General features: G+C 40.4%; 1 protein-coding gene across 4 annotated transcripts in view; it reads right to left on the bottom strand.

Annotated features, from left to right (window-relative positions):
• Window positions 1–15,764, bottom strand: part of Mid2 (midline 2) — a 116,084-nt gene that overhangs the window by 79,469 nt on the left and 20,851 nt on the right. For all 4 annotated transcript variants that reach the window (XM_051142284.1, XM_051142281.1, XM_051142285.1 and 1 more), the window contains exon 3: window positions 4,382–4,477. In XM_051142284.1, the coding sequence (XP_050998241.1) occupies window positions 4,382–4,477 (96 nt within the window). The remainder of the gene's footprint in view (window positions 1–4,381; window positions 4,478–15,764) is intronic.

Raw genomic sequence — 15,764 nt, 5'->3', positions numbered from 1 at the left:
CTGTGGTGATCTTAATCTCCATTTCTGTCCCAACAGGAGGACTCCAGGTTTGTTTACTTTCTGAGGAGAATAGGGAACAGAAAGAAAACCTAGGATGGAGATGCAGTATTTATGGACGCTTTATGAAAAGTCAACCTGTGACAAAAACACTCTCAAACAATAAGGAAGGGGAACAGGTTTGGCAGGAATATAACCTATTCCTGTTCTTGCCAAAGTGTCAGCTGCCATCCTCCACCACCGCCCAATGTGAAGTGCTTGAATTACACTGTGAATATAGTCATTCTCTACAGACAAATCTGGATAAGATAAAATGGGTGTGTGTGGGGGGGGGGGTGTCCAGACACCATTCAGTGCCTGGCTCTCATAATTAGCAGTATCCTAGTATTTATTTCATTGTATAGAGAACTTACGAGTACTTTTGAAATCTCAAGTCCCTTCTTTAATTGCATTACTAAACCTGGGGCTTGTCCTGAAGCCTTTTGGACATACAGGCTCTGTATTCAATGAGTATAATAGGTACTCTGGAAGCACCCTATTATTAAAGGGGAATGTAAGGGCATATCTCTAAGCTTTCAGAGGGATGATGTCATAAAAAACAGCCATGGCTTCCATAACCCATCCTGGAGGGGCCCCATCCAAGAGAGGATATTTAAATAAAAGAATTTTATAAAGTCTTTGGGAATTTCATACAATGTATTCTAATCACATTCACCCGCAAACCCTTTCCCCTAACTCCCGCCAGATTCACCGTCACTTTCTTGCCATTCCTCCCAACTTCATGTAGGAGAGAATCCTAAACTGAACAGACTACATATTATTAACTCGTAAAATATAGTATAATGTTCAATACTATTATATTGCCTCACTGTTCATTGTTGGTCCTCAATGTTTTTATTCCATTATCTATAGCTCCTGAACAGATGTAACCACATCAGAGTGAGTTTTACAGTGTGTAAGCCATTCAGTGTGTAGATAGTATGCCTAAGCTATTTTCCTGTACCTAGCATGATGCCATTCACAGAAAGGTAGTAACAAAAGCTGATCTTTTGTGTAGTCAGAGCAGACAGTGGCTCACATAATGGGATTTAATAAGCATCCCTAAGGGTGCTACTTAAATAGCTACTTTGCACGATCACCATGGGATTCCCTCTTACTCTACTTAAGCTGGCACTACTTTCTTAAGGCACAGGTTAACCTCTGAACGCTAACTTCAGATGCTACTTGAACTACCATTTATTGGGCTCTAATATTGCTCCATGGTATAGCACTTGCCTAGCAGGTACCCCAGCACCCAAAGAAAGAAAAATCACCTGTTACCCAAAGGCCAGAGTGCATCCTTCCCTACTAACACAATGATGCATGGTTTTTTTGATGCCTGCTGCTACCACTTCAAAAGACCAGAGCAAATAATAAAAAGAACTGCTTTCTTTTTTCCGCTTTTTTTCTCAATTTTTAATTTTTTTTACTTTTACATATACATTTATATTATTACACATATATACAATAAACTACATACAGCAAGAAGGACCATGAAAGAATTAGGAATTATATAAATGTTACACTCAAACTGTTTTGCCTATTTGTATTTGGCAACCTCGGAGAAAACATCTTTCTTGATGAGTCTACAATATGAATGTAAATCAATAACTATGATATCTCATCTCTATCAACCTAAAAACTTCTATCTAGACCTAAAAACATCTTAACCCATAAACAACTAAGCTTAATTGTAAAACTAAACTATCTGGCTTTCAACAAGAACTGATTTCTTTATTTTGGTTTTTGGTTTTTGTTTTGTTTTTTGTTTGAGGAGTGTTGGTTTGGTTTTTTGTTTTGTTTTGTTTTGTTTTGTTTTGTTTTGTTTTTTTTTTTTTTGGCTTTTCAAGACACGGTCTCTCTGAGTAGCCTTAGCTGTCCTGGACTCACTTTGTAGACCACATGCCTCTGCCTCCTGAGTGCTGGGATTAAAGGTGTGTGCCACCACACCAGCTAAGAACTGGTTTGTTTGGTAGAGCTCAGGGAATCCTTCAGAAGAAGGGGAGGGAGGAGCTAGAGGAGTCAAGGACACTACAAAAACACAGAATCGACTAACTTGGGCTCATAGTGAGTGATCCTGCATTAGTGTGATGTAAGTCCTTTGCATATAACTAACTTATGGCTGTGTCACCTGGTCTTCTTGTGGGACTCCTCACAGTGGGAGCAAGTACTGTCTCTGATCCTTTTGCCTGCTTTTGTGACTCTTTTCTCCTACTGGGTTGTCTTATCCAACCTTAATATGAGGGAAGGTATATCGCCTTATTACAACTTGTTATGTCATGTTTGGTTGACATCCCTGGGAGGCCTCCCCTTTTCTAAAGGGAAACAGAGGAGGAGTGGATTGTAGGGGGGAGGATAGAAGTGTGGAGAGACTAGGAGAGAGAAGGGAGGGGAAACTGCAGTCAGGATGTAATATATGAGAGAAAAATACATACATACATACATACATACATACATACATACATACATACTAACAAACTGGTTTCCAACATGCCCGTGAAAGAACGGAAGAGTGCTACATTGGCCAGGATGGTAAGTTCCCTAGGAATCCGAAAAAGGTATTTTAGAGAGCTTCTAACATGAAAGAGCAATGGGATAAACTGTAACTTTGCTTTTTTGACTATTGTTTTCTCTATACTTAATAGTCTTTTGATTTAGAATGAATACAATGATAGTTTTATTTTTAACCATATTTTATTCACTATTATCTATTACTCCACTGTCAATCATGCAAATTCTCAGCTGAGGGATCCCTTATCCAATCTTCTGCTTACAATGCTCTCTTGTCCCTTCAACAGTGAGGGTTTCTTACACTATAATCTAGCAGCATAATCAGAAGCTTTGCTAAAATGGAACATGGAAGGATTCTTATTGGCTGAAAACTATTCGGAAGAACTTTCTTCTTTGTTTCTCTATTCTTGGAAAGGATAAGACAGGAGAGAAGAAAACAAAAGAAGCAAAATAGCCATTGACAGAGCCATGACCTGTGAAGTCTAGAAAGGCAGTGAAGAGCACAGTGTCAGTTCAACTTCGTATTTTACGGGTAAGGACATTGAAGCAGAGGTTCTCACTGACTTACATTCATGTAACCAGTTAGTTCATAGAAGAGTGAAGTCAGGAATGCAGTTTTCCAACTAACACTCCAATGCCCCTTCTTTTCGTTCTTTATGCTTCTCCTTACACCCATACCACCACATTCTACATTTTCATACATGAGTTCAACCAGTACCCCACGAACTCCATATGGAGCAGTGCCCAGAGGGGGATATATTGCTAGAGGATCGTCATCATTTAAGTATGTTCATTATACTAGAAGAAACCCAAGACTGTAAGAAGACCAAACAATTGGGGGATGTGGAATTACTTATGCATAAGGATTCATTGCCTTAGGAGATATTCTTCAGTCTTAAATAGGAACCCTGAACTGCAATCATGATAAAAATTATTTCATCATTTAAAACAAAACAAACTTAATCTCTCATCTGTCAGAAAAGTAAGACTAAGAGTGGATTATAAAGCTCTATATAGAATTAGAAAAAAATAATCCAACCATTGCCCATGAAAAATTTTGTATTTTATTGGTCTGTATTTAGATTTTAAGTATAATTATTAGTTATTCCATAAAATCACACAAAACAAGATGATATATATATATAGCGTTTCATATCTGCTTTTTAGAGAAAAAAAGAAAGCATAACACCTCTCTTTTACTCTGCCCTGCCAAACTCTTCAAAGCTCTTGTAATATTCAATGTTGTTAATATTTTTAAACTGTAGTCTTATTGCACAGAAGTTCATAATTCACAGACAACTTAACCATAGAAATTCTTTGTTGATAACAAAAAGACTAAGTAGAGGAAATCAAAAATAAGTAAAAAGATGATGCTTAAGGACATAGCGAAGACCAGGGCTATGGGATGAAGGAAGGATAAGCTAGGAGACAGGGAAGCAGTGATGATCCAAAAGAATGTTGTACTGAGTGAACATCACCTTACCCTAAAGGCTTCATGACTCCCAAATTGTCCAGTAATGACTTTATAAATGATAACATGCAGTTTGATGAAGGATCACTTCCTGTATGATTCTCATACCATCTACTATTTCAAAAGAAGAGAGTTCTCTCCATCTGTTGCTCCCCACAAACCATTACCCCTACCTAATCTTAAAAATCATTCATATCTCGGACCTTACTTAGACCAAAACTCCTAATGGCATGAGATCATCTACATTACCATTCGGTCCTTCAACCCAGATGGCTGAACCACAATCTGGCAAAAGTGAAGTCCCTCCAAAGATCACCCACTTCAGATCCAATGAAAGGATTAGCAAATATTACTGTTACATACCTCAACTTGCTGGCAGATCTGGATTAGTTTGGCCATTTGATTTTCTAGTTCACTGTTGCGCTTAACCAGGTTGGTGAGGTTCATCTCCAGAGTTTGCTACCATTGTGGACGGTATGAAGACAGCGGGAAACGGGAGAAAGGGGAAAAGAGAACAATGAACTTGAGAACCAATATAATATGGAAATCAATCATCCAAAAGACAGAGCTCTCCCCCTCCTTCTGGGGGGTAGGGGCTCGAAGGTGAGACAGAGCCTCCCTCTTGCTGGCTTTATACTTACACACATCCGCCTGTCGCAACCCACAAAGTCCTAGAATTGTAGGCATATGCCCCTCCATGGCCATAGAACCAAGGACTGCACACATGCTAAACAAGTGCTTTACTACTGAGCCACACCATCAGCTCAATAGATTGGTATTTCAGACTTACCAAGTCTGCTACAGGCCAAGAACTGTTTGTCTGCCCTGATTGGGGAACAGGTAACATTCATGACTTTGTAGACTACTGTAGGAATGTACTGGCATTAAGACAACCTAACGTTTTTTTGTAATTTTATATTATCTTTAATTTTTCAAACCATTTCATAGTTACCTCATTTTGCTCTCAAAAAAAAAAAATTCCAGCAGCATAAGAGAAATAAGGTTGGTAATATCACCTTTTATGAATGAATAGACTAAGTAAAGTATACTTTCTGTGTGTGTATGTGCATGTGAGGTGCATGTTTGTATGAGTGCACATGTATGTAAGTGTACATACATGTGTGTGTACATGCTTGCCGAGAGCACAGGACAACTTTGAAGGGTCGTTTATCAGGAGCCATTTGCCTTGCATCTTGAGAAAGGACACACATTTGCCTGCTGCTCACCAATTAGGCTAGGCTGGCTAGCCAGTGAGCCCCAGAAATCTGCCCGGCTCTGCTTCTCCAGCACCGGGATTACAAGTGCACACCACCATACCCAGGATTTCCACATAGGTTCTGGGGATCAAATTCAAGTCCTCATGCTTACACAGCAAGCCATTTACCAACTGTACTGTCTCCCCTGCCCCATAGTTTATTGAAGGATTGCTTCTTGCCAAACATTCTGCAAGACACATACACACACGCACACACGCACACGCACGCACACACGCACACGCACGCACACACACACACACAACTTCACCTTACAAAGAAGGAGATGCTATCATTTTAATGATGAAAGACATGCATGGTAGAATGAGAGTCACGTGTTTTACAGCTATGAAACAAGTATATAGCAAAAGCTATGACTGAAACCTGGATTAGAGTCTACAGTTTTGAGTCAATATTCTATAATGTTTTGCATTGTTGCTTATAACATTATATACTTGCTGGTAGGCCTCTTCATGAAAAATATATTGTACCTTGAATATGATATTCAACAAAATCAAACTTTGTACCTCACAGTTTTCTTTCCATAGACACACAGTTTCAAACACAAATCCTGATTATATTTGCAAAATATATACTACTTGCCATCACTTACTGGTATACAGTTCCTATTAGATCCACATTAGAAACATTGTGCAGGTATTTTGAACATAACATAATTTTACCAGTACACAGGACTCTAATGCATTTTCAGTTGAGCAAGCTACTCTTTCACTTTCCTTGTGTAAAGACTAAAATATGTCTCTGTATATATTGATCATGGGTGTTCCTTCTTCCCTATCTCCAAATGTTAGCTTTGATAAGCTGCTTCCCTGGTCTCAGTATATACTACATTCTTATCCAACATCTCAGTGCCGCACCAAATATGTTCCAAATATAATACCCCAATATCCTGACCCTTATTCTGGTAGTATTCTTTCCCTAGGTCATGTTCATTGTTTCATTGTTGTCTCCATGTTGCTAACATTTATAGCTGTTCAAAGCTCATGCTACCGAAAGACAGGGTGGGAAGGACACTGAGGAGTCAAGGGGCATAGACAAAGAGAGGGGACTCTTGTTCTTGGATCCTTTCCTGTCTAGTAATTATCTGGTGGCTCCTTACTGACCTTGGCACTGTTTTCTGAATGTGTCCCAACGGATATATTTATATAATGTATGTACTTCTAGGCTGTCTAATCTGATTTCACTTGTTCTCAAATGTAATTTTGAGAACCAGCTTAACTCTTGTTTCCCTTTATGTCAGATCATGATGATGAAATATCCTCCATAGAATCAGGAATTTGAGGGGCTGGAGAGATGGCTCAGTGCTTAAGAGCACTGGCTGCTCTTCCAGAGGTCCTGAGTTCAATTCCCGTCACCTACATGGCAGCTCACAACTGTCTGTAACTCCAGTTTCAGAGGATCCAACATCCTCTCGCAGACATACATGCAGGCAAAATACCAATGCAAATAAAAGAAACAAATTATTTTTTAAAATAACCAGATATTTGAACACTTTAGCAGTGTTTAGAGAGACTTGAATAAAATGGCCTCATAGGCCCATAGGGAGTGGCACCATTAGGAGGTGAGGCCTTGTTGGAGTAGGTATGGCCATGTTGGAAGATGTCTGTCACTAGGGGCTGGGCTTTGAGGTCTCAGAAGCTCAAGCCAGGCCTAGTGTGGTGGTCTCCTTCTGTTGCCTGCCAATCCAGATGTAGAATTCCCAATTACCTTTCCAGCACCATGTCTGCCTGCCTGCCGCAATGCTTCCTGGCATAATGACAGTGGACTAAACCCCTGTACTGTAAGCCAGCCCCACTTAAATGTTTTCCCTTATAAGAGTTGTCATGGTCATCGTGTCTCCTCACAGCAATACAACTCTAAGACAGTGGACTTTGAAAGAATATAGCCTTGCCCCATTTCTAGTTCGTTCTCTTTGTTTCTTGTTAACAGATGAAAAACTGATTGCTCAGCTTCCTACTCCTGTCACCATGCCTGCTGCTTGCTGCCAGGCCTCCCCATTAGGATACTGGAACTGTAAACCAAAATAAACTCTTTCTTCTATAAGTCAGCTTTGGTATTGGTGTTTTACAACAATAGACTAGTCACTGATACACAGATCTTTCTTGACTACCTTAGCTTTAGTTCCATGGAAGTGACTCATGCCACTCTGCTTTGTTTCATTTAGTTCTTGTGTCCCTGTCATCTTTCCTTAATTCTGCCCCCATCTAAATCTGTGTTCTCAATAGAAAGGAGTAGAGGGAAGGGGAGGGCAGCAGTCATTGAACTAGGCACAATCACTAAAGTAAATAAGTGTTAAAGGGGAAAAAAAAGAAACGACATCTCAGGGATTTAATACAACAAAAATATATTGAGCATCTATTTGTGTTCTGGTGCAGTGATTTTCAAGACGAGAAAATGAAGTTAAGACTCATTTTGAAGCCCAGCATAGTGGTGCACACTGGTAATCCCAGCATTTGGGAGGCAGAGGCAGGTGATTCTCTGTGAAGAAGTCTAGGACAGCCAGGACTGTTACACAGAGAAACCCTGTCTTAAAAAAGAAACAAACAAAAAAGATTGATTTTGAAGTACAAGTATGAATTTAACAGACAGAGGTGATGAAAGACATGGTGTTTCAGGCACATAGAATAAGATGAGCAAAACTGAGAAGCAAGTGTCCAGGTGTGGCACACACCTGTCATTCCAGCTACTCAGATGGCTGTGACAGGAGCATGACTTGAGCCTATGAGCTTCAACTGCTGTTCAGTTACTATGTACTGAACAACACAGTAAGACTCCCTCTCTCAGGAAAAAATAAATATCATTTATATTCAAGGATCAATTACTTTGGCTAGAACCGGCTAGGGTACAAGGATGGCAATGGAGTTCCAAGCCCTATTTTGCTGGGTGTGGCTGTACACACCATTAGCCCAAGCACTTGGAAAACAAAAATATGTAGATCTCTGTGAGTTTCAGGCTAGCCAGGGCTATAGAGCAAGTTCCAGGCCTGCCAATGCTACATGATGAGAACTCGTTGGGAGGAGGAAGCCATATTTTGAGGGTCTGGAATACACAAATGGGTTTGTACCTATTTTCTTCAGTATCAGGGGTTTACCAGGGCCTGTTGAGTGAGGAAATTACATAACCATTTAGGATAGTAACCTAACAGCAATATAGGGAACAAAGCAAAACAGGAAGGCCTGGGAGGCAGAGACACTGGTGGGGAGGATGCTGCAGTATTCAAGGCAGTGGCAAATACAGGCCTAGGCCCAGCTCAGAGGATAATCAAGAGAAACATGTTTCAGGAAGAGATTCATCACTGTCAAAGGTGCAAAGACCAAGAGAACGTGAGAATGTATTTTAAAGGATGTGGGGGGAGGCTGGATTGGGTAATCAGAGGTCACAAGTAACGTCAGAAAAGGAGTTTCGGTAGGGTTTTGGAAATAGATGTGAAATCATATGGGGTAACAGTAGATCAGAAGGCTGCAAGCCTAGACTCCTCTCCAAAAGCTCGACCATCAAGTGAGTAGAACAGAGCTCAGTTTGATCAAAGGGTCTAGTGTAAATTAGAAAGGGGAAATCACTCATGGATCCAATCAGTCCAAGAGTTCCTCCAGCTGAGTAGTACACATTCTCAGATAAATGGAGATGCCACATATAAAAAAAAACATTATATTGACATATTTGATAAGTAGTCCATTGATTGATAAACACAGAAAAGAAAAAATGTTCAAAATTCTATGTTTGCCACTGCAATGTGTTGCCATTCTAACACGTGATTCCATTGGGAGAATGTTTTTTAACAAGTACATGCGACCTGTTGTAAAGCTGGCATCGAAATTGCTATATCATAAATAATTCATACCGCAGAGTGCGACTAAGATCCCCGCTGTGTGCTCCTTATTTATGGTCCTGAACTGAGACTCGTGGCTTGTATAAAGCTACAGAAAACAAAAATTAGGGCTGAACACATAATTTGGGGTCTGGTTAGACTACAGGCCTTGGGTTACCATCCCAAAATTACGGCAAATGGTTGGTTTGTTCTGGCCCCTAGCAATTTGAGGAATGCCAGTCCATTTTAACAACACAGCTCTAGGACTGACAAGATGACTCTAATTTCAACCTTGCTTCATTAATACGAAAAATGCTTTGAAAACTAAATCTTTGGCTGATGAAAACACCATCTGTAGATGGCTTTTTGCCACCAATTTCTTACATTGTGAGACGTAACGGGGGTTGGGGGTAGGGCGGGGAGAAACTGAATACTTCCTTACTTCCTAGTCATTTGTAAGGAATTAAAGCCTCCTTTCTAATTGCAAGTGATTCTCAATAAGGAACATATTTGAAGGGAAGCAGTGAACTGAAACAGTCATGCAGCCGGTCTCTTCACCCTTTCCAAAATGCCCAAAACTCACAAATCATTAGAACTAAAATGTCTGGGTCACTCTAGGTTGGAATGGCGTGCTTCATTTGGCCACATAACTATCTTGCCCATATCATGTCTAGTAAACAAGGTAGATTTGTGTTTGTGTGTGCATGCGCACAAAATCTTTTTCATGTCTACGTAAACATGTCCCTTGTTATTGTAATTCAGTTTTGAAGAATCACTTTGTTTTGCTCCTTTCTTTCGTCTTCCAGTTAATGACTGCGCTAGGTTCCCTCTGTCTGAGCCCAGTTAATACAACATTCTCAAAACAGTTGAACCAGGACAGCAAGAGAGCCAAAGTGGCAGGGGAGATTGGAATGGAGATATCTGCTGGCAGGAAACAGGGACAGGAGGTTGGCAGAGCAAGCAGGATGAAGTTCCCATTTCCTGCGGCAGGAGGTTACCTCTGAGTCTTTCTGCATTTCCCTTTTGTGAGGGGGAGAGTCATTTTAGCTTATGCAACTCTGAGACCCTCTTCACCTTCTAATGACTACACTCTAGCTCTCACAAAATTGTACACGTCTCTAAACAGCACAAAAAGAAGGGAAGATCTGGCTGGCTTCCATAATTGAGATTGTAAGAGGCCTGTGTTAGCTAAATTGGCAGTCTACACTGATTCCATTTTCACCATAATTCTATTTCATTTGTATTGTATAGACTTGGTCTCTTTGTGCTATGTAGTCCCTTTCTTAAATAACATGACTTTCTTTCCATCCAGAAAGCCAGGCACAGGCCACTCTTCTTTCAGACAGCATCCCATTTTTCAAAACGCCCTCTCTGACTCACCTAAATGATTGCTTTTTTTTTTCCTTAAGACACAGGTTATTTAAGGTAACGTTCTTCTTTCTTCCCTCAATACATTTAGGTCATATGTTTAAAAAAAAACAACAGATCTTCATTAAATGGCAAGAGATTCCTCTTATGGCATACAGTGGGTCCTACTCTCCACTTGCCATGCACCTTTCTGTGGGGGCACATGTAGCCACACACACATGATCCAGTAAGTCTTAAAACCTGAAAAGGGCTCCAGCTCTTCTGTTTGTTCTTTTAAGACAACTAGTATTGCCATCGAAGGCCTGTGTTCTAGCTAGCTTTCCAAAAGATACAGGGCTAATATTGTGTAAACCTAGGCAACATGACAAACTTTGGGGTTTTAATATGGGAATTGAATCTTGGAGCACGGGGTAAGAGTGAGAAAAAAGAAATCAACCCCAAAGTTAAGTTTTTAAAGATAAAGACAACTTCCATGGATTTCCATGTAATGTAATTCAGTTGTGAAAAGCAAGAGAAGGGTAAACATAGAGAAGAAATGGGGTAGGGAATAGAATCATGGCGTAGATGAGGAAATAAGGACCAGAATGACTGTTTTTGCATTAAAACTAGGGAAAGTAAAATCATCATCATCCCCATCCTCCTCCTCCTCTCCTTCTCATCATCATCAGGTCTAACTAACTTAACATGTATAAGGCCCTATGTTTAAACCTCACTGCAACAGGAGAAACGGAATTTACAAATTCAGTGCCTGAGTGTGTGTGTGTGTGTGTGTGTGTGTGTGTGTGTGTGCGCGCGCAAGTGCATGCGCGCCCTTTTATATATACATATATATTGTGGATATGTGTATATAAATATTCATACATATAAAATATGAATATATGTATATATACATATATGTGTGTGTATATCCATCCATTGGTAATCCTAGCTTTCGAGAGGCTGAGGCAGGAAGATCATCCTTGAGTTCTAGCCAACAGAGTGAGAACCTGTCTCCACAAGCAAAACAAATATCTGAGTCAGTGCTATAATGCCTATTCTTCAGCATCCTTTTTCTTTTCTTTTCTTCGTCTTTTTTTAAAATCCTATCCATACATGGATATTACCTGCTCCTCCAAAAACAAGAAGCCAGAACCTTAATATGCTTTGCAGTTCATGTTCTACCTTCTTCATCTTTTCCTTAAGTGTTTGTCTTAGAAATACTTACTTTGCTTTTGCTTCAGTCTGTCACTTTATATATCAATTACATATGGCCTTTCAACAACAGAACACACCATCTGGTCTACAAACTGAAGCCCACACCCTTATGTTAGAGTTTATTCTTTCTCCCAACATTTATTTGCTGTTGTATAGATACAAGCTATGTCCTACAATGAGATGTGAATGACAGTCTAGATGTGTATCACACAGGCCAACACTATTTAAGGTTTGTTAGAAGATGGCCAGACCCCCAAGCCAGGTGAAATGGGTTGTCACACCCTTCTTTTTATCTGCATATATCTGTATCTGCATATACTGAGCAGAGTCACACCTCCACTTCTGTCATGACCAGGAACGTGATTTGAACCCATTCTGCATGTTTCCCTTCTTTTTAGGATGCATAGCAGAATTAATTAAATATTTAGCTTAAATAAGTAAATTGTACTTACTTGGAACTTCTAAAAACATCTATATATAGCATTTATTTTGGTAACACTCATCATAGTGTGTAAATGCCAACTCTACTAGGAACCTCAGAATTCCAATTTACTTGTACTGCCCCTCCTTACCACCAATCTTTTGGCTACCATCTTTTCTCTTTAATCTGTTCTCCTTTCATATATAACTTCTGACCACTGACCACTGCACTGTGAGAGTTATCCATTGACCTCCTTTTGCATGGCTGTCCCTCCATTCTGAAGCCAATTAAATCTACTGCTCTAGTCATGATTTTTCAGCCACTGGAAAGCCTTGAATTTCAATTCCTTCTAGATCCTGCCCTTTCAGTTCTTACAACAGTCCATGGGTTCCATCTGCCAGATGTTTGAACACATTCTGTTCTCTTAACCAGAACATCCTCATTCACTCACTTTGCAGCACTGCCCAATAAGGAAGTCTAAAACCTACCCAAAGGCTCTCCTACTGTCCCTCTGAGGCTCTCATAACTTCTTGTGCTAGCATTACCTTATAACCATGGTCTTAATTGTCTGTCTCCTCTTGTTCCACCAGGGCTGAGATTAAGCTGTGTTTATCACTGTAACATCAACATCTTTTCTTGTGCCTGGCCTCTAATAGATGGTCAGCAAATGTCTGATGAATGGATGTTGAATGGCCCATAATTACATGGTACCTCTTCCTTACTTTTTTCCTGTCCTCAGTGCCTCCATTTTATAGACATCCCCAATTCAAACACCCTTCTTTAATTCTCTCCACCATCTAAAACCACTGCACTCCTTCACTAAGCCCTGTCAGTTCTTTCCTCATGGAGTCTGTCTATTTTGACCCTTCTTTGATCACAAATCTATCTCCAATTCTCAGTTCTGAGACTGATGATATCATTTCCCTAGCCTAAACTCTGGGATTCAGAGCATCCTGTGCAAATCTCTATCATGTTAGCAATCAAACTGAATTGGATTTTTCAATTGATGTGTCTGTCTTCCCTACTAAGCTCAAAGCCCCACTGTGGCAAAAACTGTGCCTTCTTGCAGCTCCCACTCCCGCCACAATGTACAAAATATCCAGTAAACAAAGTAAGTGTTCATTAATTGTCGAATGAATGCAGGATTCTCTAGCCCAAATCCCTAATGCTACAGTTTGTAATTGGTCCTTCTATCTTCAGGTGAGGCAAAGAACAAGGCATTATTGTGGGTAACTGCAGCTGTGCTGGGACTGACCTTTACTTGTTCTTGTTTGTTTATTTGTTTTTGGTTTTTTTTTTTTGGTTTTTCAAGACAGGGTCTCTCTGTGTTAGCCTTGGCTGTCCTGAACTCGCTTTGTAGACCAGGCTGGCCTCGAACTCACAGAGATCCACCTGCCTCTGCCTCCCGAGTGCTGGGATTAAAAGTGTGTGCCACCACACCCGGCAACCTTTACTTGTTTTTGTCTGCAGTTGAAACGTTGTGCTCCACTGGTTGCCTTCATTTTCCTTGTTTTGAGCCTCATGATTTGCCCCTTGGTTTGCCTCCTCTTGGGGACTTTCCACAGTGCTGTTCGATTGCTGGTTCCTCCCCTATATAAGCAGCTCTGTTACTCCCAATAAACGACATTCTCTTAGCACGAATGACCCACCCTTCTGTTGTCTTTTCAATCCAGACCCTCGTCATAGCCTAGACTAGCAGTGGGGGAGCTGCACATGATCTCATTCTATCAAATGTTCATGAACCTAAGAGACATTACCACGTACTCATCTTCAAATGTCACTCCTTTAGCCTCAATGATTCTTGTTTCCTCAATCTTTTCTTACATGTATTACTTTTATGCAATAGGTTCTTTTGTCCGATAGTAACAGACAAGATTTTCATCATCCTGAAAGTAACCTGACTCATCCATCGTGCTTCACAGTATTCTCACAGTAGTGATTTAGCTCACACTGGTGACTAAAAGACCTGGGACAAAACAGTCTCAAAACACCAAGGTGAGGACACAAATAATTGGAGTTCTAGTTGCTAAACTTGCTCTTAAGCTAGAGAGATGACAACAGAAAATACCTTCCAGCACAAGGTCCTATTACTACTACATGAATGCAAAGCCAGAGACATCGATGAAATCTTGGAAAGAAAAGACAAGGATTCAGATTAAGTCTTAGCAGTTTTAGTCGAGATGGAATTAAAGCACACATACTCAGACACCCACGTAAGCTATTTACAGAATGATTCTGATGTTTTATTTGTTTTAGAATCATGTTCTGTTCTCTTATTTTTGAGACAGAGCCTTGATATGTAATCCTGCATGGTCCAGAACTCACTCTATAGATCAGGCAGGACTCAAACTTGCAGGGAGTGACCCTCCCACCTACTGCTCCCAAGTGATGAGATTACAGGCATGTGCCGGCATGTCCTTGCCTGTGTTTGTTTTCTGTGTTGTCTTTTTTTTATTCTCACATAGCCTAAGTGTACTCAAAATCACCATGAGTCAAGAATGACCTTGACCTTTCATCCCAGCACTCAGGCAGAGGCAGAGGCAGACGGGTCTCTGTGAGTTCGAGGCCAGCCTGGTCCACAAAGTGAGTCCAGGACAGCCAAGGCTACACAGAGAAACCCTGTCTCAAAAAAAAAAAAAAAAGAATGACCTTGAACTCCTGGTCCTCCTTCCTCTACCTCCAAGTACTAAGATTACAGGCATTCAACACCACACCTGGTTCTGGATTTATACATACATATGGGGAAGAAGTCTTGAACAGTTAAGAGAAGCCAGCTTTGCAAGCAATAGTAACTTTAGGATCTGGAGTTGAAGGCTGAAGACAGAGTTAGCTGAAAAACCCCTTGACAGCTATTAGCCTTCACACCCCCATGCATCCATTATGATTGTTACCACACCTCAAAGAGCACAAATCCCAACTAATTTTTTTCCTTTTCTTTTACGTTTGGTAGAAATGTTAAATCAAGTGCTGTGTTTCTTGTTATATTTAGCAACTGTGACTCGAGACTCAAGTAAACAAGGTATAGCAACAACTTTGTCCTCTCATCTACGGTAAGCCACCCTGGTCTCTACTGAAGACGTGTCTAATTAAGCATAGATGTCTGGCTCACTTGTCAGACTGCCCCTAACCTTGCATGGCCTACCCTTAGAATGGTTATTTTGAGTCTCTAACCCTCTCTAGATTGTCTACAGAAAGTTTATCTTGCCCTCATGATCCCCACCTGTCAAACTTGTCAGTAGATGTCACAGACATTAATCTTCATATACAGTGACACATATTTATAGACACACTGATACGATGCCACAGAGCCATTTGCAGTCACAGATTCATGCAGGAATGTGCATACTCAGGTGATGCATACATATTTATGCAAATACACCCTCTTCCCAACTCAGTCTCTAATAAAGATATGAATCTTCTCATGTTTATATTCATACTCATATTGATTCAGATCTAATCAAATGCTCACTGGTAAATAGTTGAAAGGGTGACTGTCTTAGCCAAGAGAAGTGGCTGTCAAGTGGGTGCACAGACAATTGACTGAGGAAAGACGGTGGCAGAATGAGAATGGGGAGGGACCGCAGAGTGACTGAGTATGAAGAAGGGCAGTAATCAAAGTGATAAGATTCTAGAATGTCTTCTTTTCCAACCTTTTAACTTTCACTGTAGTTTTTCTTTGAA

This window comes from Acomys russatus, chromosome X (genome assembly GCF_903995435.1).
Source record: "Acomys russatus chromosome X, mAcoRus1.1, whole genome shotgun sequence".
NCBI lineage: Eukaryota > Metazoa > Chordata > Mammalia > Rodentia > Muridae > Acomys > Acomys russatus.
The sequence above is the reverse complement of the archived record's forward strand: the minus strand, read 5'-3'. Positions and strand labels throughout refer to the sequence as shown.